At 35.0% G+C, this 23,298-nt stretch overlaps 1 protein-coding gene across 13 annotated transcripts in view; it reads right to left on the reverse strand.

Annotated features, from left to right (window-relative positions):
* PARD3 (par-3 family cell polarity regulator) overlaps nucleotides 1-23,298 on the reverse strand; it is a 432,225-nt gene that overhangs the window by 198,284 nt on the left and 210,643 nt on the right. For all 13 annotated transcript variants that reach the window (XM_029961730.1, XM_029961733.1, XM_029961729.1 and 10 more), the window contains 4 exons: nucleotides 21,845-21,936; nucleotides 18,739-18,822; nucleotides 9,090-9,215; nucleotides 7,308-7,690 (listed from right to left, as the gene is read on the reverse strand). In XM_029961730.1, coding sequence (XP_029817590.1) covers nucleotides 7,308-7,690; nucleotides 9,090-9,215; nucleotides 18,739-18,822; nucleotides 21,845-21,936 — 685 coding nt within the window. The remainder of the gene's footprint in view (nucleotides 1-7,307; nucleotides 7,691-9,089; nucleotides 9,216-18,738; nucleotides 18,823-21,844; nucleotides 21,937-23,298) is intronic.

The raw sequence follows: 23,298 nt of genomic DNA on the forward strand, positions 1-23,298 counted from the left end.
GAAATCTGCACAATTATATTTGATTAAAATTTAGTACAGTATGTTTTACTATCAAGATGATAAACATGTTAAGAAGTAAACTGACACAGGTGACAGGGCTGGGCATGATATAATCTTTTAAAATCTTCATCTTGAACATAACTAAGTACTCCTGTATGCACAGTAAGGGCATGTAGTTCTTATTGTTCAGGAAATTTGGATCAGTTTGTCTAGGCTAACTATAATGAGACAACTTCCCTTCCTTCTGCAGCATTTGAGATAGCTGACATTTGAATTTGAAAGTCTTCATCCACTTTCAGGCCAATATAAAATTTATCAGTGCTGTTACACAGAGAAGAAAAAAAGATATTAGATCTCATAACATGCATTTTTTACTTAGGAGACCTCACAATTTTAATGACACTTCAAACATTCATAGAGCTCTTTAACTCCCAGCAACATAGAAGATGATCTGTATAAGGATTTTTTAAGGCACATTTCACATTTTTATGGAATTTATCTTTTTCTCATTATAAGGATCTGTGTTGAATATTGCTCTTTGAGTATGGGTTTTGTCTGCTAAAATTTCTAAAGTAATATCTGAACAGGAACGCACTCCCAGGACAATATTTCATTATTAATAAGCTTAATCCCCATAGCCTGATTACAGCATCATTACAGATGTCTGGTTCACACACTCCACTTCAAACCCCCATGGAAAAAACAGAAGTTGAAACATTCACATTACAAATGCACGCAGGATATAAATCTGGACTGTGGCATTTTCTGCTGTCAAATCTCCAGAAAGCCTTTACCAAAGCCTCCAGAATACCACAAATCCACACTGAAGCCAGACATTAGCAGAAGAAAATTCTAATTACTTGTTTCTGTGGAAAGAAGGGCCCTCAACTGGGCCGTGTTTTACTATGCTGCTCTGTGCAGCTTTGCATGAGGCAGCTTTTGGGTGCTATTTTCCTTTTACCTTCTCTCTGATTCAATCTGCTATTCATGCACCATAGCTGCTCTTAGCTGTAGGATACAGCTTCATAAGCTCCTATGCTTATTATATATAAATTAGATGCTCACAAGACTGGGAAATAAATGGATACATCCAACCGAGGCCAAAAATAAATACAACTTCTGTGACTGAATTGATTTTAATTTTTTTTTTCTTTTTATACACACAACTGATTTAGTTATCTCTACTCCATGTATTTCCATTCTCCTGTTGATAGAAATGCATATAAGATCTTAATATCTTCCTGCTGCTAGAGTGTTTTCAGTTCTTAGGTTGTAAAACTGCATTATAATTATGAGGGAACTGTGCAAACACACTGTATGCTTCTCTGATATTTCTGATTTATACTAGTAATACAGGAGAGACTGGACACACATACAGGCAGAACCACAACATGAGTAGAAAATAGAAGAAATTTCCATATTTTTGAAAACACAGGAGTCATCTTACACAAAACTTTACTTTGCAATGTTTAGGTTATTTCAGCTATGTTCACTTTAATATCTTAAAGATTTTAAAAAGGGTAGATTTTAGAAAGGGTAGAAAACATTTTTCTCCCTCTATAGCTGTCATCTCAGACAACGATCAAATTACACTGAGTGATAATAACATTTAAAAATTACCCACTAATTTGTGTAATTCAAATTCTTAGGCTTCTTTGATAAATCAGCAGCTCTCTCGACAAGTTAGAGCTCCCTTTTTTTCCTGAATATGATGCTGAACACGCCTTCTAAGGTCACATTACTCTCAAGAGCTAAGCCAGCTCTGAGTTGAAGACAAAGTAGTTTTATATGAATAAAAAGGGCAGTTACAATAGTAAAAGAACTATTTTGTACAAACAGAAGAGGGGCAGATTTGATGCTTCAGTTGGTGGTTTGGAGGAAAAAAGTTCTGGTAGCAGTTAAAGCAGGGGGTAGAGGAGATCCTTTCATAAAATTTAATTAAACGTATTTTCAAAATGAACTTCATCATTTTATTTGGAAGCAATCTGATCATAAACTGACAGGATGTTAAAAATTTTATTACTAGACTTTCTTATCTCCCAGTGACAAAGTACTTAATTTCTCACTAATGCTGGGATAACCCTCTTCATTGTGGAAAGACTGTCTGGCACAATGTTTCTGTTTTCATAAGGCTATTCTGCATGAAAAGTTGTGCGTTCCTCACCCAGAACCAACTGCAGGTCTGAATTCTCAGTAGCAAAACGTGCTGCTAGATAGAAACACTGACAGGATACAATACAAAAAGCAAGCATCACCTCTGCATTCTCACTTAATGAAAGGAGAGAGATAACATTACAATAAAACTAAGCAGAAGAGCCAAATGCCCTCTGACAATAATTGGAGCAGACATTGCCCTTCCAAGCATTTTAACTTCCTGCTTTTTCACAGGAGACTCTTTCTGGAGATCCATGTACAGAGGGGTGACTACCAAAATAATTTTCCTAGTAGTTTATGTTGGAAAGCAGTTTTTTATGAAGGACTCAATCTCATGCAAGAGCCAAACAGCAAACATGTTCTCCTTATTGTAAGGGGCTTCACTAAGCTAACCAAGACCATTTTACTGCTCCTAGTTTAAGTCCCATATTTTCTGAATTTGTGCACAAGTAGTCAGGCTAACTACACATGCAAATGACTGCTTAGAAGGCTGACCGCTCAGCTGTCTACAAAATTTCTGCAGCCACATGCACAATCAAGACTAATTGCATGTCCATTTTTATGTAGTTGAGTGATTTGGAACAAGCGTGGTTTTTTCTCCAAGCAAAGCTCAGACCTCTCAAGAAGATCTTCGATCAACCTAATAGAAACATTCTTTTCCCTTTTTGCTACCGCCTGCTAATAGTGATCAGAAGTGGTTTTAAAAAATGGAAATATGAAACCTGATGCACTTTATGGTTCTTCAGTGACTAATAAAACCCAAAATTATCTGCCTTACTTTTGAATCTCATTTCTCAAGGTCATCGAGGTAATTTAGGAATCTACATGCTTCATTTCAAAAGTGACAAACACCCTTATTGCATCTGAACAGGAATTCTAAGAGAACATATCGCTTCAAAAGCAATTTTAAACAAAAATTTAAAATGTCAGTTCAAAGTCTGGCTCAAGAAACTGTGTGGGGAAAACAGGAGAGTATGATGAAAAATGCATGTAAATCTGTACACTTCAGATACATGATGCAGGATATCTTACAGACAAGTTCAGGGTCCTCTCTATATAAACCCAAGTAAAACTAGTAATTGTCCATAGATGTGCCCTACTCCAGAGCAAACATGAAGCAATTTTAAATTAACTTACTCCCAAACTATCCATGGCATCTTATTTTTGTCCCTAATGACTTCTTGTAGAAAGGAATTTGGGCACAGTAGGGATGAATATCACCATGTTATAGCACTGAATGCCCAGTCACCTGGTGGGACTTGCAGTGCTTCAGATTGTCTCTCTATGTAAGATGGAGCATTATTAACCACAGAAAGTCCAGCAAGCCAAACAGGAACCGAATAACAAATTCTGAAGAGTAAAGAGTCTTGTAATCCTGCTCAAATCTACAATTTAAGCATTTTTCTTTGTTGTAGTGAGCAGAGATGCCTCTGTTTCAGGACTCACCATTTCCTAGAACACAGTTGCCACATCCTTTCTGTGATGAACTTGGTAATTGCTACAGTTTTCCTGCTGTAAGGTATCCTACAGCCCTGTCACTCATTTCTTTCCCTGGAAGCTATTCTGTTTTGCAAGAGAGAAACATTCTTTGGGTCGAAAAGGAAGAGATGATTGTGATTCCCATGGTAAGTAGCTAAGTCACCCTCTGAAAGCGGGGAGATGGGGACTGAAGTCCTGATTCACTGAATACCTCAGAAAAAATTTAGTAAAATATTTGGTAGAACTAGGACCAACTGAAATAACGTGACCTCAGTTTTGACATTTTACTTAAAGAATTAGATATTTAATTTATCTAGACAAATATGTAGTTATAGATAGAAATTATATGATGCAATGAGCATTGTATTTAAGGTCAATCAGGTTCATCATGGCTGGGCTTCGTGAACAAAGATTTAGGAAGGCTCTATCCACGTTTGTTACAAGCATGCTGGTGGCTAATGAGGCCAATACGAGATAGACATATCCAATTGACTTAAGGTCAATCAGGTAAGATGAAGTTAATTTACAGATTGAGTACTACAGGCTTGTCTTAGTACAGCAGTGTCAAAACCAGTATATATGAAATCTGAGTAACACAATGTCCAATGGAAAAGTCTTTTGGATGCTTTAGTGAGTATCAGGCTAAATGCTGTGAGTTACTAAGTGCTCAAAGACTGAGCCTTAGACTCATTTGCTGTATAATTGCTTATTCATTATTTATAAGGGTTGGACTAAATTCCTCTCAGTTGCGTTGGCTCAAAGCCTTGCAACCAAAGAATAAAGACTCTGGGAGTGTCCTGGTGTATACGAGGTCAAAGTTTGTCCTAACACTCCTAGTGTTATATCCGTGGCCTTATTTTCTTTATTAATTAGCTGCAAAGAACTATTTTTATTTATTTATACTTCCTGTGTATCAGTTTACACCAAAATATATATAAACATAGGCTCACTGTCATGTCTTGCACTATCTTAATTTGTGTGAGCTATTAAGCTAGACTGTTATACAACCTTAATGGCATTAGAATATCAGCAATAACCCCTACATCTATATGCTAAAAGTTCAGGCCCTGACCTTTAAGGCAAGATAAACAGATATCCATTTTCATTTAGAAAAGCCAACAAACATTCTGCATTGACTGAAACATATGACTGACCTTCTCTTCTGACTTTATTAAACAGCTAAATCCTATGAAAGTTCAGGTTATTTTAAAATGCCAAAACAGCAATAAATATTAAGAAATCATAATTACAAAAGCACATACTGTAGGGTTATCTTAGCATGTCATCCTATATAATAAAGCTGATGCAATATAAAGAAACACAGTTGTAATAAAGAAGGTCTGCCTGTATTGAAAATGAATCAATTCTCATATACTACATCTGTAATCAGAATGTACAGGTTAAATCAAAAGTGAATTTAAAGACAACATCTTGTATGCCTGTGTGCCTTAATGCAGTTTTTAAAGTAATGATGGTGATTGGTGAAATAATTGCTGCCTGTCAGCTACAAATAAGCACATTTGTTAAATATCTATAGAGCCTGTATTATTACAACATCCTTCATTAGAAATAATCATCAAAGGCAATCAGCGTCCCCATTGCACTCATATTTACAACAAACTACTTGGAGGCATCCCTAAGTATTGCTCCACATGTACGTTCTCAAGAGTGACCGAATGAAAGTCAAAATGGGAGGACACGCCTCTTTCTATACTGGATATTAACAAATGAAAGACAGCTATGATAAAAAGCCATCCTTCCTTATGCACATTTTTCTTTAATTTTGCTGTGCGTAAAACACAGCACACTAAGCAGTTTCTATCTCTATCTATAATCTGAGGCAGGTGCCATTTCATCATAAGCAGTATTCTCAAATAAGCAGACTGTTAGGAACAAATACCCCCTTTAAACTTCTAAAATATATTCTAGATATGGATTGCAAAGCTTTTACTAGTGCAAGAGCCATCAAACTTCTCCAGTATGAACTAGATGTTAAAGTATCTTAGGGATCATTTTTCATCAACATGCATCTCCTTTACTCCAAACCCATCTAATATATTGGTGCCAGCAAGGATAAATTACGTTATAGCCTTGGGTGGAGTATTTATGAAACAGTATCCAGTGCAAGATGACCAAAATATAACAACATATCACAGCTGAAAAATCCATAACACACCAAAATTATATTCTTGTATCTTATGGGCAGCTACAAGATCATATTTGTTTCATGCAAAAATATTGTGGTCTAATATTCTATATTCATTTGTTTGTGCTTTTAAATTATATGAAAGATTTATTTCTACTCCTGGCTATGAATTCTTTAATGTACTATCCGAGTAATATTTCTACAGGCTTCCACAGACACAAATAAAAAAAAGATAAAAATCACTGTAGTGACTGAGAGGATATTTATAAGCACACCCATTCCTTACTCAACCAGTAACAATAAGTTTTTCCAAGAAGGCTGATCTGAGCTGATGGCCTAAAGAAATTCTTGAAGGAGCATCAACAACAGAAGCAAACTGTCAACTCAACCTTATGTCATCCAAGTTTGTAGAGCTTAAAATTCAGCAACCAGAAAGAAGCAATCTGGTGGTTCATGTGAAGTTCAAAGAAAGGAAAGCAGAATGATAATTTGACAAGTAGCCTGGTACCTGTAAAACTGTAAAATCTCTACTGTTCAATGCATTGTCTTCAATGACTTTCAATAAAAACATTAATTAATAAATGTTATTAATATTAGCACTTATAATATCCTAAGGGGAATATACTCTGAGTTCATGGAGAATACTGCCATATGGGTAAATTTTTGTTGTGTAATGTAAACACTATTCTTGCTGCTATATCTAACATTAAGCATGCTCATTTTAATATCATAAAGTTTACAGTATCTATAATCCTTTACAAAAATCATTTCCCAAGAGCTAAGAAATACTTGCATATAAATATCTTTTTATATAGTTCAAACTATCTTAAAAGCATCTAGATGGTAACTACACAAAAATACCAAATTTTCTCACATCATAAAAATTCCAGGGATGTACCAATGCATCTACATGTGCACATATAACACTAATGTTGAGATAAGCACAGACCACTTTAAATAGTCTCTTACCCCCATTCAAATTACATTAGCATAAGGGCCAAGATAGGAAATATCACATTACATCTCAGCCAGAGGTTTTCACATCTCAGTGGAATAAAGAAAAGATTTAACTGGAAATTAGAAAGTTCAATTTACCAACTGGATCAAAAACAGTCTTAAAATACAAAGGCAAAAGGAGTTACTCAATTTAAAAAGTCATTATAACTGCAAAGTACAGAATATGGGCCATTTTAGCTTAGTTTTTTATGTTAAATAATTCACCACTCCCTGGGTCTTGGCCAACAGAATTTGAGGCACTTGCTGCATTTCCTTATTAGCTGAGAGACAGAAAACAATGTTAAAGCACTCCTCAAAATGGCCTTTTGCAAACACACTTCACACACACAATGCAGGGCAGGACTCCTGGGCCTGCTATCAAGGACAACTCAGTGCCTTGGCTTCCAAAATCAACCGATTGCATCCCCCGTGCTCCTGTCAGCCATCCTGCCCAACACAACGGCACTGGGTACACATGCATGCACTACACACACATACCTCATGCTATGTGAGGAGTGCACTAGTGCCTTACCTTTTCTTAGCTGTATACTGAGCCTCTTCCCTATTTTTTTGGTGTTATACCCACTGTTTGCAGTGGAGGTGAGAACTTTCTGAGGTGATGGTACCAGGCCAGAGGGTGGTTTCCCTGATGAATTCACACTATGAGGTAGCTGCGAGTAGGAGTCTGTCTGATCGGACTGGTTACCCGCCCGAGATATTCTTTGTAATGTGTGAAGTCCAGAATTGTTAATACTTTTCCCATCAGCATACTGGGAATCGGGGCTGAACCGGCTGGAGTAGTACATGTTCTTCTCGCTTTGGGACAACTGTTCGTACTGCTCTTTATTTGCCGCAGGGACCACGTGGAACCAAATGAACGGCGTACGCATGGCTTGGCGAAACATATGCTGTGCTCTAGGTTTCAAAATGAACAGAAAATTAGCAAATTAGGACTGGCAGGCTACAAGGCATTATAAGCATAATTACTAATGTTAATTAAGCAACACGAGCTGACAGACACGTTGCACTCAAGCATAAACCATAAAGCTTGAATCTGCTCACTAGTCTATTTGGTCCGCTTTTCACTAAGGTTTATTGCTTTAGGGCAACACAATGGTTAAACATGCTTAACAACTAACGTAGCAAATACTGAACTCAGAATAGCGAAAATTTCAACCACACTCTTGAAATGCAGACAGTTCTATAGCAGGACCGCAGTGCCCTTTTGTTTTGAATTTTGCTAATTGCAATAATTGTGATAACAGTAATCACAGTGACAACAGAATTATTAGAATGAAAATTATACTTTATAAAAAATTATGTATTCCATAATTTGGTGATTATATGCAGTCTTGCAACTAGTCTAGTTTACACTTTAATTTTTGTAAGTCAGTAGTCTTTCAGAATACAATATTAAGAAATAGGGAAAAAAAATGCTCAATCCTGTAGAGAAAAAATACTCAAATCCTGTACAGACAGCCATTGGGCTCTAGGTCATGATCCAAAGTCTACAAAGTCAACAAGTCTCTTCACAGACTTTACAAATTGTGATTCATAACCATAGAACAATCAGAGACAAGCTGCTTTCAACCATATGGGACAGGGTTATGTTCCAATTCAGGTTAGAGTCAAAGAAATTAAAACACATTTCAAATATACACTAAGTACAAAACGATCAGAACAAATGATATTCCTTTGGTCCTCAACATGTTATGGATTTTAGAACAATATTATCTTTGAAATTACTCATTTTGTGCATACCTCTTTTTTTTTCTTTCAATTATCTGTGTATGAACTACAATCTAATTTCATTCTTAAAAGTCTTTCATCTTTCTGATTCACCATTTCAGGATTCTACCAAGACCAGACAACAATGGAGCAAATATTTATCTCTCAGACTTCTCCAAGAAGTTTCTGCACATTGCACCTACAGTTCTCACACACACAAAACCACACATGTTTTTAAAATGTTAAAAATACAGCCTCTGTGCTGTCTGCTTATATTGAACAAAGTGCATTGCAAGTATAAGAGCAAAATTCATATGGGAATTTCAGGATAAACTGTTTAACAATGTAAGAAAAAAATCTATGATGTACAAAAACCAATCAAATGAGAATTGCGTATACTCTAACAACAATAATTATCCTTAATTTTTTCAGACTGACTAAATATAAGTCACTAATGTCCCTTAGTGACTCTTTTCTTTATTAGAAAGGCAAACTTAAAGATTTTTCTCTTACTTTCCTCAAATTACTGCAAGGTGCAGTGTTAAAGATCAAATAATTCAATGTCACGTGTAGTAAGAACACTTACTGTTCAAATCTCCTATTCCGAAGGTCTCCATCATTAATCCTGACAATACAATCATTCTCACGAAAAAGGTTTTCTTGTTCAGCTTTTCCACCCTTCTCCAATCGCTTCACCAGCAGTCCCAGGGTTCTGGAACATTAAGATTACAAATGATCACTGTTGGAATAATTTGCAACATAGAATATCCTACTGATTAAATATTTTATCATAACCATTACAGAAACTACATTTTAAACCATCTTTACCTTGAAGTAGGATACCATAGTTTCAAATAACTTATAAGCATTACCTGAATTATTATCCCTTTTCCATAAAACAAAAAGCCCAGGTGAATCAAGCATGTCAAATGTAAGAACGAACAGGCAGTGTGATGACAGCGCGTCCGTTCTTGCATAAGGCCAAGATTTCTGAGCAGTAAAAGCTCCAAGAACCACCACACATCTGAGAGATGGCATTTTTTCTGCTAGTTAACTGAAGTTAAACAGGTTCAACTTAAAATATGAATTTCTGAATTAGCAGAGAATACCACAGCCATCACTACTCCTTCTGTGCAAGTGAAACGTGGGGTCATCTCACATAATATGCAGCCTATAATGAAGGAATGGATAGAGAATTCAGGACTGTCATGCAAACCAAATGCTCTTATTTTTAAATCCTGACTTTTTTTAATAAACAGCAAAGAGAAAATTAAAAACTTAAATGTAATTTTTTAATTCAGCATCTTAAAAAAATTATTTAACTGAAGATAATTTCCATTTGAAAGCTTCTGTGCAATGAGTTAGTCACCTCAGTCTAGTGCTTACCCGTGGTATCATCTTAAGGACATTCTTACACAGAAAAGGTAAAAAATATTCAACCTGAAATTATGAAATGGATCCTGAAGAATGGATTTCACAGGTACTGTCAGGATAGCATGAAAAGTCAGTGATGTTTCTATACCTGAACTCTAGGTTTGAAGGACTCAATCTTCAGGATTATTCTTGCATCAACACTGCACTTGATACTTTTTTAAAGATCAGCTCTGCATTGAAATCCCACAAGATGTATCAATGGGCCAAATTCACATGATCCAAGTCAACAACATTACTTTTTCAGAAGTCATTTCAAGGCATGGCGTGGAAAACACTTGGTCACGTAGCAGGAATTGCAAGATCACATACGTCTTTTAGCAAAAAAACTTTCAGTGATCACAGAACTTCAGTTCACACATACCTCAAAGTAAACGAGCAGTCAACAATGTTTAAAAGGACTCCTCATGTGCTCAAAAGTTACATATGCACTTGAGCACTTAATCAAACAGGTCAGAAAAGCAAAATTAACTTATTTCTTCCACTTTAAATTCTTCATTTACCAATTTATCACCAACATATGCAAATGAGACATTTATTTTACAGAACAGTCATACGTTTTCTCCTACAAGGCAGATGAAGAGTAAGAGAAACGATCCTAGTAGTATTTCCACTTTGGAACCACCTAGAGACACTAAGATATGATGTTGAAAGGATCTAAACATGTAAACAGACTGTGAGGAGAAAAACAACACAAAGCATTCTGACAAAACAAATCCTCAAATGAAGCTCGAGTCAGACATTAACATTTAAGTGATGCTATTCCATTTTCAACTGATAGGAAGTGTTTTGCAAAAACCTAATGAATTGCACCTTTGACCCATCTGGGGTCCCATCAGAGGCAAAACTTGTTCCACTCTCATTTGGTTCCCAATGGGCTGTTTGAGTACAGTAAGTGATACTAACTGTGACTGGACTTGAGTTCAGGTCAGCTGCTGCAATTAGCTATCTGTCTCTTTGCAGTAACACTGCTGAGCACAAGAACAGGAGAATTCCATAAAGATAAAGAATGATTTCTCTAAAATACATGCATTTCTGAAAATAAAAAAAAAAAATCTGGAAAAACACAATCAGTACTAGTTTGAACCTAGTCCTATCCCTCCCCATCACAAGTTGATATTCTTTGTGTTTGGAAAGTTCTACCATTTGTAGATTCCTTCCAACAACCCAGCATCTCTCACAAAAAAGGAAAATGATTTAATGAAAAGCAAACTAATTTTTCCTAAATTTTCTAAAGCAAAACCAATTCTTCCTTGCTTGCATTTTTTCCTGATCACCAAAGCAGCAAAACCCCTTGTATTATCTAGATATTTTAAGTGGTTTTCTCTTTGCCTTTCCCACAATACTCTAATATTTTGCATGACAAAAAATTCTAGAAGTCCACAACAGCGGCACACTAACTTAATGACAGTGTTGTGCTCCATTTATTGTACTAAAATTTTCTGATAATTATGAAGGTATGATGTCACAGGGAGTAAAGCAAAACAAATTTTTAAATATTTATTAAATCCCTTTTTTCATTCTGTTCACTAAAATAAGCTTTGAAAACAGTCTTGGATTTTTAAGACTGATCCATAATTATAAAGAAATTATAGATTGTTTGATAGTTGCAGAAAGAACTGAAGTAACAGTTATGAATATTAATGACAAAAATGAAAAATACTTGTATGATTTCACTACATTATTTTTATCAGAATTATATTTTTGATACATAGAACACCGGTGGGTTAGAAAACAAGTTCATGACTTTTTCACTTGTGACTTGATGAATTTCTCTGAAGTGATTGTCTTTGAGCCACAAAGGGAAGATACTGAAGAGGATACCTCTAAATGGGGAGGAGAAAGGCAAGCAAATATAAAATTGGGAATGCTACACTAAAGAGAAAACCACTCAAATATTTGAGGAGGAGATGAAAGAATTATGCCTTCTTTTCTTTCACTTGATGTCCAACAGCTTTTTGATGCAGTTGTACTCATCTGTAATGCTCAAAGACAATTTAGAATTTGGATGTGCATGCAATGCTTGCACAAGAGCATACATAGTAATGACAACAGGTGTTTGGTTTATATGGTTAAATATAAAAAATATCAAAATGTCAAAACAATATCTACACAAAGTACAACAATCTAAGTTAATACAAATATAGTACACTATACAAAATAATACAGTTTTTTCATCCCAATGTCTCCACGTACTTGTGATTACAAAGTAATTGCTCTATCAATAGTTTTGGCACAGCATTTTTCTTGAAATGTTGCTTTATACTGTTTCACATTCCAAAGTTATATTAAATTATTATTGTAAGATGCACGTTTACACATGGTTTGTAATTTCTTAAATGTGCTTCACCTAAGCTCTCAAATCTAGTAAAAATGTTACTAATCCTAATCAACAGTAAAATAATGTAACAGATAAGTAAACTACCAGTCAAAATTGTAAATAATCTCATTAGACAAAGGCTACAAGTTCTGCTAATGCAAGACTGCTCATCTTGGACTCAGCATATGGTCCTCATGAGGATTTTGCTTTTTAACAAATGTTAGAGCTAGGTTAACCAAGGCATATAAAGCTAAAGTCACTGAGAACAGATTCAAGGCTGGATGAACAGCCTGAGTCAAACCTAAAACCAGGATCCTCACAGTGCCTTTTAATTTATTTAATTTTTATATAAAGATATGGGGCAAAAGATCCCTTTAGACACAGTTCCAGAAACAATTTCCAGAATGAGATTCTGCATAGCAGAGGAAACTCTACTAGAACTTGCAGAAAATGAATGTTCCTTAATATTTTAGTAACAAAAGCCTACCAATTTCCTACAGCATTTTTTCAGCATATTATGGTTAGATGTAAGAATATGACTCTAAAAAAGGCATTAAGGGAATTCGTGTTTGTTGTTGCACTAACTAGAGATAAACAGAGTAGACCTGATATTGCAAATATGCAATAATCTAAAGACTAATTGGATTATTTTCCCTGCTATATAACACCATCATTAATCCTGACAAGTGGAGATGTATCTCTATTTCAGCTTCAATATTATGTTTCCTACATTAGGAAGACATAAATTTTGAAAGCCTGTAAACTCATCTAGTATAAAGTACAAAAGTCAGTGTATATTTTTTTTAAGCACAACCATGTAGCATACAAATGTATGGATGTATTTGAATTTGCTTAATCTTGCCCAGTTAAAGTAAGTCAACATGGTTTCTAACAAAAATTCTTCCATTATAAATATTTTAAACTCTAACATTTTCAAGAATGAGATTAAATATCATGTAAACCTTTGAAAAACACTCTGCAAGTCTACAATCCCGTTGAAACAATAATTATAAGTGGAAATTTGGTACCTGTGCTGTTTTAGACTAACATTAGCTGACACAGGGACAGAAGGGAAACAGTGCCAAAGCAAAGAGTTCAGTCTTTGTATTTGTTTTAAATACCTAATTGGGAATGTAAGCAGCTGAGATTATATTAGTATTTGCACCACTGTATTTTCACAAGGTTCATTACTCTAATTATACTACTAAAATAAACTCAGCTACATGTGTTAACATTTCACTTCTCAGTATAAATTACAACCAATGATAAAACTAGAAATAAGCAGTGAATGTTTTATTGACATCTAAATTGCCTGAGTTAGTCAGGGTAGTTCTTGAAATGTGAACTCCCCACATGCCATCCAGATGTATGGAAATGATGATAATTTGTCTTAATAAAAACTGACAGTGTAAGTAAAAATAAAAACTGACATTTAGCATCTAGAATATGATTTGACCATCACAGCCCATTGTACGTACTCAGTGAAGTTATTTACCTATTACCTGCAAGCCAACTGTAATGTAATCAGACAGAACAGAAAATAACCAATTTAGATGTTTACATAAAATCTCTAACATGAAAAGACAAAAACTAGATTAAGTGACAAAAATAAGGATTGATTGAAAAGCTGATGTGTAGCAGCTTCATGGAATGAAAGATCTCTGAGAATTTCTACAAGAACATAAACACAGTATAAATTTCCTAGATTCACAGGTCAGAGTAGGCAAATCAGTTTGTTTGTTCAGGTTAAATTATCATGGTTACTCAAGGTTAAATTGGACATAAACTCCTTTGTCCAATATTGACGTCACAGAGCTACTGTGGAGGCACTAAAATAACTTTATCAGATTTCATACCTGAAGTTCACAACCAATTTCCAATCTTCAATAACTACTCCTCAGCCTTTTAGTTTGAGTAATACTTCAAATTAAGCTTATAAAACTTTTTAAAGGCTGACATCAGAGATATCTTGAATTCAGACACAAGAGTGAAGGAATGGTACATTCACACCACAGAGAATTTTTTTCCTCATACATATGTTTTTGAAAACCATGGCTACCTTTGAGACTTAAAAGGCTGGAAATGCAGAGGAATAAATGGAGAGGCAGGCAGCAGATACCTCCTAGTTCATCAAACAGAATATGATCGTTAGAGAGGCACCTTGAAAGCAGTATTATGGACTCTCTGCATAGACAAGGGCCATTAGATATCACTTTCATTTTCATTGTGTCTTGAGTAAAAGATTAAAATTTTTACAGTGATACATTAAGTGATTAATAAACTCCAGAAAATGAAGGACAATTTAACTAAAAGAAAACAAACAGAAAAACCCAACCTACAGAATAGAAAAAGTATGAAACATCTTCTAGCAAGAATCTGTGCATGTTTCAATGTCTACCTGCATTTGAGATTTATCTCTTTTTTTAAATAAAATCTGTTAAATTCATCATTTAAACTGAAAAAAATCAGCCTCTTTTTTTCCATTCTTCTGAGACTTCCTAACATTTTAAAGACATTTAGGATATAAAACAAAAAGACAGATTAAATATTTTTAGCTGCCAAGTTTTAGACGTACAGTGTGTCATGGATTTTGTGGCATACGTCAATAGCAAGAACAGCTGGCAGAGCTGTACATACCTCTCTGTATCAAAGTAACATGCCTGATACTTATTAATGGATGTTCATTGTGAGGTTTTCAGATGAATATCCAAATCCTTTTCTGTTCTGTTTTACTAAGTAGCCTTCAGACTAGTCTTGGGACTATGGGATTACAACTTCCATATCATTATTCACAGACATTTCTGATGTTATCCCATATATGCCTTGCATCAGTTGAATCTCCTTCCAGAGACAGACATGGCAGGATTTCAGAAGAGCAGCTAGGGTATAGAGCTTGAGAAGATTTCAAAGACTTAAAAGTAGAAGAGGCCATATAATGGTAAATTATGCTATAATTACTGTTGAGCTTGCAGAGAACTTGATGCATCCCTATTTAAACATCAGCATATCATTCCCCATCAGCCAGGATTGCTCAGATGCTATTCTTAAGGGACTGAGTGTTTGCTCTCATCTCTGAGCACCTAATAAGAAGGAAGGATTGGTGCTAAAGGCAATTTTGCACAGATTTAGAATTTTCTTTTCTTTTATGCTGTCCTATCATTCATTTCCTCTTTGTTCTACTCTTATCTAAACACTTTCTCGTTTCTCTCCTATTCTGTCCTTCCTTCTGCTTTCATTTTCACGCCTCTTATTCTGCTTAGCACTTCATCTATGCCATTACAAAAATGTTCAAGTAGGTTTGCAAACAAAACTTTAATCCTGAAAAATGCACAACCATAAAGTGATGAACATGTATACCCCTTCTCCCTTTTGATAAGGTGAACAAACTCCGTTAAACAAAAACATATAATCAAAATGGGCAATAATGGACTGATAAACTTCTAGAGGCAAAACGGAAGGATAATAAGGAAACATATCCATAGAAGAAAGTTTTATCATGTCTTTACAAATCAATAGTACTTTTCCCAGAGAAATACAGAGCTATTTTTTTTTATTTTTAAAAAAGTCTCACTTTTACTGGGAACAGAAATAATTGGTAGCATCTATAAAGATGAGGCAGAGACCCTTACAGATTTTGTTCAAGATCAAAAGCCAATGCTGAAGAGATTCTTACTCTAAACCCTCAAAAAACATGAAAAAGTAAAATATTTTCTCAATATAAATAAAGGACATAGTTATGGCACATAATTTTGAGAGCTTTGAAGTGTTTCCTGGGTGGGGGAGGATTTTTTGGTGAGAGAAGGCCCCTGCTTATTGCACAGAGGGAAAAAAAGGTGAATTGCATATTATGTTTTTATACTTTTTCTCTTTTTAAAGTTATTGATTTAATAACCATTGCCTACTGAGTAACATTTTTAAAAGCAAAAGAAAGGAACTGCAAGAAAAATAACTGAAAACACAGCATAACTGGAATTCAACAGCAAGTAAATAAAAAACAATATTGGGATAATGGACTAATCTCAATGACATATTAGATCTTTTCTTTCTGGACATCCCTCAAAGTCTTTACTGAGTCCTGTGTTTGGTTTTGTATATTTAGGTTCCTAATGAGCAGATCCCCTGCTCCAGTAAGTTAGTTGATTGTAGCAGGGAGCCTTATGCTTTGCAGCCAGAGGAGGAACAAAGAGCAGCCATGTGCCAGAGTGAGAAACATGTAGGCAGCATATCCCTGCCATGCATATGCTCTCCCTCTGAATCTATCAAAAGGAGAACCAAGTGTGTCTTATCTGCTCAAAAGAAGTGGGGAACCAGGAGGGGGAGAAAAAAAGAAACCAAAACCCCCACCAACGGCTTCAAACCTGAAGCTGGGTGTGTTCTTTTGCCTGCCCACACTGCAAGCAGCTGGAGAAAATGCCTCTGTCCTCACTGAAAGCATGCAGAGGTGTGGGCATGCAGACAGCAAAGCAGCAGCACAACCCAAGTGCTTAAAATCAATCCCAAGCCATGAACTCTACTTTTCTTTCACTGGAATAAAGAGAGCACAGGAGAAATGTTTTGGAAATATTGGAAATCCTTCCCAACTTTGCTTTTCTACACTTTTGAGAAATGGAACAAAATGTCTCCTCTCTCCACCAGATTATTCTGTGGAGGGTCAAAAAAATTCACGTGGCAATTGCATGTACACCCATTTTTCTGTGAAGTGAGTTCTAGTATTATGAAGAAAAAGGGGATGCGTTTTATTAAAAAAATGATTTTCCTTGTAACAGAATTTAGTTCTCCAGTATGTCCTGATTCTAACCATCTATATTTCAGATTGAATTCCCTGTAATAAAACTTTATCATATAATTACGCATGGCATCGTTAGCATCCTTTAAAAAGAAGTGAGATATTTTATTTCTGTGTTTACGGCTTTTTCATTTAACATGCTCTCATTATGTATAAACAAGTTTCAGACTTGACAACCACACGAACAGCCTGGAATTGAATTCTACTTGAGTTAAAATTCTTATTCAAAGTGTCAAAATACATATTTTAACATCAGTTTTATTAAATAAGTACTTAGAAGGCAGTCAATGTTCTTAAACCGGTCCTTTCCTTGGCCTTGACACTGTCTAAATCCCAGATAACTGTGTGAACATTTCAACCATTTCTAACTCTATGGGATTTACTTCTGAGTATGTTTGAAGTACTGTTCACTTATGCCCTTTCCATCCCCACACTGAATTTACTGAATTTCAGATTATGAAGAGAAGAATTTATCACTTCATGGAAGTTTGCTCTTAATACTTGTAGTCCCCAGAGAAAGTAGCCTTAAAGTAAAAATAAAATTACATTTTCTTGTAATACATGTCAGACTATGAAAGCATTGGGTTTAAAGTAAAAACTGCAAATAAAGCTCTTGTACTGTGTTTAAAATCCTATGAAGGTATTTGGTATAGAAGGAAAAATATCTAAAATACTAAAGCCTTTTTTAAAGTAGGATATTATTATTTGAGAAACATACTTGTATAGCAAGTCAGGTTTGCTCTTAATTATAAAACTAAAATTGCTGTTGGGATGACAGATGTGAGAACATAACACTCCTTCATGTCTAATGAAAGATTACTTTTAACATGTGTATTTGTTCCCCTTTTCCTTAAAGAAGTAAAAAACAGTGTATACTTAGAATACGCAACAAAAATAAAATTTGCATATATTGTTGAAGAATTATAATTTTTCAAGATAATAAAAAACATCCACCACTAATTACTACAAACGTTTAGTTATTTTTCTGAGATTGTTAATAACCCTAAATGCTAAAACTCTACTTTAGTAAAGGAAGCATTAGAGATTATATATTGTATTAATAGCATCCACCACATCATATTTTTTAATGTAAAGAACTTTCTTTACTCTTTTTTTCTTTGTAAACAATCCAACTTCAGGAGTTTCAGCCTATCATACAATAAAACAGCTTCGCCTTTCCCAAAACCAGAATGTTTCAACTGGTTTTGCTACTTCATTTTAACCCCAACAGATGGGACACACGAAATTTCAAAAGCACGGTGATTGTTTCCTCTCCCACTCTTATCAAGCACGGGCGTAGGATGCCTCTGGTTTAGACTCCTGCTGTTATTTGGAAACTTGTGGCTCGAAACAGCAAGGAAACGCATAAATATCCACTTGAATTAAGGCAGAAGTTCATAATTTTTAAGAGTCCAAAAGGAAATGTCTTTATCCTTAAACTTCCCCTGAGATTACAATAGAATCTCCATTAAAACAACACAGTTCTAACTCTTTTTAAGCAGGGCCTTTGAATTATAGAGTCCATTATAAGCACAGAGTCAGTAAACTTGCATTTCTTCCTGCCTTAATCAATGAGACTGCCTTTTGAAAAACAGACAATACTCTACTGAAGGCAAAGGCACACAATACAAAAATTAACACAACCAAGATAAAACACAGCAAGTTACAACTCAATTAAAATCCTACACGATACGTTACCTTCCGCCTCGGGCACTGAAAGGCACTACATGGATTCCCAAAGGCCCGCCGTCATTGGAGACTTCTACGAGCTTTACCATATCACTGTGAGACAATGATGAATGAGGGAATGTGAACATGTACCGTGAAGGAACCGAAAAACCCCACACAAACATACACAGAAAAACAAAACCATTGCAGAAATCAAGTCATGGCGATGAAAGCACTGTTGAATGCTACATACCTGAAGATTAATCTGATGGCATGAAAGGAGATCAATCATCAAAAATAGTTCAATTAATAGAACCAACACAAGCCAAAGAATTTTTTTGTAAACTTAGTTTGCTACATTAAAATAGGTCTCATCATCATCATTGCATGCAGATTTCTTCATTTCTTTCTTATTCTAAAGTTAAATTTAAATTTGACTGTTGGGACCATTGAGCAGAAATACCCCAAATGCCACACACAATTTTTCCTCAGAAGCCTAAAAGCTGATCATAGCACTAGCACATTTTACTTTTTTATCTTAAAGCCGATGCTAAATCTTAACATTAGCTTTCACATAACTAAGAAATAATCAAATGAGAATTATTAAATTTCTAATTGGCTAAATTATTGCAGTTTTGCAACACATTAATTTGTTTTATTGTAATTCCTTTTCTTTATTAGAAGACTGCTGTGTTTCCTTACTGGGCAAAGCTTCCAAAGTAAGATTTAACTATAACATTCAAAACCAACCAGATGTCCCCTGAAGCAACCATGCATCTAGTTTCAAATTATACTTTTTTGCTGTAGTGAGGGGAAAAAGTGGAAGAGGAAAATACAGGTTCAGAAAGAAATTGTAGAAATAGATTGAGACCAAATCTATTAATGTGTTTGAAACATGCCCACATCTGGAAAGGTGGAATATAGCTCATGAACCATAAAGAGCTATAAATACACAAATGAGAAAATAATATATGAAGGCTGAACCTCTCAGAAAAACTGGAAGTGAGAGACCTGAACGGAAGCCACAATCTAAATTTGTGGCTTATGTCTCTCTCTAGTGTTACATATTTTTTCCATATTTCCTGGCTATATATACATATATATATATTTATTTATTTATATATACGCACACACAGTTTGTTCCTCATAAGCATACAAATCAAATTTAATCTCAAAATGGAGCAAAGAGCAAGACCAATGCCCTGTGATGGCAGTAAAAGATTTTCTACTTCCTTCAATAAGCTCTTGATCATATGGGGGCCCATCAGGAAAGCTTACAGCACTTAATCTGGAGTCTGAGAATAACCAGACCACATACGGTTGGGAATTCAACAAAAATACTGTGTTACAGTTTGGTTTACATTTCTTCCATATTAATTTTTTAAAATATATTTTTAAGGTAGCCTTTACATTTGCTGTATGCTTTAACTGATGTCTGAATTTTTACTTGCTTTTTATACAATGCAAATGGAAGGTCTGTCACTGTTAGCTCAAGGAAGTAATGCAACAACAGGAGAGCTGAGAGACTTCAGTCAAAAACCTGTTAGTCTTCAGACATGGACCAGTGTTTTAAGACTGACAGCAATACAGCATTTGGTAATGTTCCCTGTCACAGTTTCTCTATAGGCTAACTTCATGTCCTTCTCACTGTACATTAAGGCTGTTTTCATTGACAGGTGCAAAGCAGCTCACAGGAATCAAGCAACATCTTCAACCTCCAGAGGGAACTCTAAAAGACATCTTTTGCCATTGGTAGGCCTGTGGTTCGCTATGATCAGCTTTTTTCTGACTTGCCATTAGCTTAGTCAGAAAATTAAGGGTTGAGGAAAACATCAAGTGAAAATTTGTGTGATTCCTGGAATTGCCTAAGTGGAAACACAGCTTAAATTAAAAAAAACAAACCAACCAAACCCAAAACCAAAACCCTCAGTTTTCACATCCATTCCACATGATTTAACTTGTTCTACTGCTTGAACAGTCATTTTCCATCTTTTCAAAATGCTCATTTAAGGTCTTTCCACTCATTTTTCTTATACTTTTTCTTTCAAAAAAATACATCTCAAATTCAAATGTTAAATTCTGTAAAACAGAAAACACAAGGAAATTATCACTTCCAAAGAGAGTTTCAATTTGGATTCCTGACTTTCTCAGAAGTTCGGGTCAACTGCTTCAAACAAACATGCAAACAAGTATGAGATCAAAACAGGAAATAAAAGAAGTAGCATATGAGGAGAAGTCAAGAAGTTACTTAAAAGCAACACCACGAAGCATTAAGTTTGACAGAAGTTCTGCAAATTCTATTTAGGAAACAGCATTTGGAATTTACAATTAACAGATTAACAGATTTTGTAAATGGAACTGAGTAAAACTCACTACCTACTGCCTAATAGATGTCACCATGATCTTTATCTAATATTTAAACCTTCTGCACCTAATTCATAACTTAATTCAAATATATTAGGAAGAGAAGACTTATTTTTATTTAAAATTTAAGTTAACCAACTCAAATGATTTAAGAGCAGAACGGATATTTGCTCATTAATTCCATAGCAAGGTATGGATCAGTTCTTTGCAATGAAATGCAAAAAGTCAAGCTTGTATCTTTTGATGAAATAAAATATCATTTAATGTAACTGAGTTTCTAAATTAGGAGCAGCTAACAAAACATCCGTTTTGATCCATTCATAATGTATAAGGCTTTGACCATACAATGTGTGACCCCCCACAAGCATCTTCCCAGTAGACTGTGAACTAGTGACAGGAATGAAGATTTTCCCCTTTGAAATTCTTGCCTGTTGATCTATTTGTACTAGCACTGACCCTATCCCTTCTGTCAAGTTTTCAAAGTTCCATCAAATAAGCATCTTCTTTGAGGCAGAAAATCTACTGTAGCATCAGCACTTATAAATGTCAAGTTTCCAATGCTCATCTTTAACACAGCTTTTTTAAACTGTTTAAAATCTGTTTTAAAAGGTCCATGAACCCAATTGTTTAAAACCAAAATGACACATGACCTAAAAAAGATTGCCCCACTTTCTTAAGAGCAGTATCACTCATACTATTTTGAGTACTTTGCTAGTCTATGTTCAATCTTCAATACTCATCGTTCAAACAATATGTTCTGTCAGTAACTTACTCCAGGGAAAAATTCGTAGCATTTTCCAAGCCAGTGTCTGCATGTCCAACAGGCTCAACTCTGCTGTTGTCCTCCTCTGTTCGATCTTCATCCTAGATATTGAAAAAAAAAATCATTTAAACCTAGATTTAATAGCTTAACTGATTTTAGTAATGACATTTTACCATTTTCAGATTATTGGGGTTACCACATGTGCAGTGGAAATGTTGTGCTTCCACAATTACAAAAATCTTTCCTTTGGTGTCTGAAACTGCTGTAAATTTTGTCACTTAATGCATTTTTGTATTGATATTTGTAATATAGTCAGTTTTATATCATAATTTTACTACAGTTATAAAAGCAATGCTACAGAAGCTATCACAGTCAGCATTTTTTTAAAAGGTAGCAAAAAATCAGCTGATGGTCAGCAGTGTTTGGGGAAACTCCTCCCAGGCTCTCCCTAGGCAGGTTATTGGAGGCTTGACTGAACATACAAGGCAGCTTACTGAGGCTCTTTTACAAAGACTTAAAAACAGTATAAGAAAATGCAGCTTCTTTAATTCCATAAAGCACCAAGACCTCTTTAAACATTTTATCACAGCCTTTATTAATAGCATGCCAGAAAAGACTGACATCAAAGAGGCTCTAATTCTAACCAATTGATTTTATTTTTAATTTCACTTTCCAAAAAGTACATACATTATTCACCAAATGTACAACTTTAATGTCAAAGTTGTGAATGCTGTACTTTCAAATTTAGATCAGGGTAATTCAAGGACTTCCAGTTAGAAGATCTAAACCCACTCTTATACCTACGTTAATTATCAGAAGTTTATACTTTTAAATACTCATGTAATCAAACAGAAAATATTATGAAGTGTGAACAGTAGGTTTTAAACACAGATTCTAGAACCGGAGCCATCAGGTCAGTAAAAAAACTTGTGATAGGTTATGAGTTTAGCACACAGAGTCAGACAACTTATTAAATTATTAAAGAGATATTAAAGGCAGGCAGAGACAGTTGGTAATGTTCAATTGACATTTTCACAGAGAATCTGAAAAGCAGGAGGCTGGATGTGTGAAGCTTCCATGGACTGTAGATAAGCCTTGTGCACCCTGGATAGCAGCACACTGCGTGAAGCCAAGGTACTTGAAGATTGATGATCCTGTGTTTTGAGAGGCTTTAATGCACTTCCTTGTCATCTCTCTCTGTTAAGCACTAGGTAAGTATACATTTCAAAGGTTAACCAGCATCTTGAACCTGCCTAGAACTGCAAGAATCCAAATTAAGGGTTTTCCATATAGTAAAAGTTGCTTACAAAAACAATATAAACGATAATCCATATAATTCATAGATACACATAAGCTAGTGTTTACCTTTCTATATTTACTGATTCCAGCCAAAGTTGTATATGTACTTTATGCATATATATTCTACATGTTCTATATGTACTAAAGTTTAAAAATTAATGTAT

The sequence above is a fragment of the Manacus vitellinus genome, unplaced genomic scaffold, assembly GCF_001715985.3.
Source record: "Manacus vitellinus isolate BGI_N305 unplaced genomic scaffold, ASM171598v3 scaffold_3_pilon, whole genome shotgun sequence".
Lineage (NCBI taxonomy): Eukaryota > Metazoa > Chordata > Aves > Passeriformes > Pipridae > Manacus > Manacus vitellinus.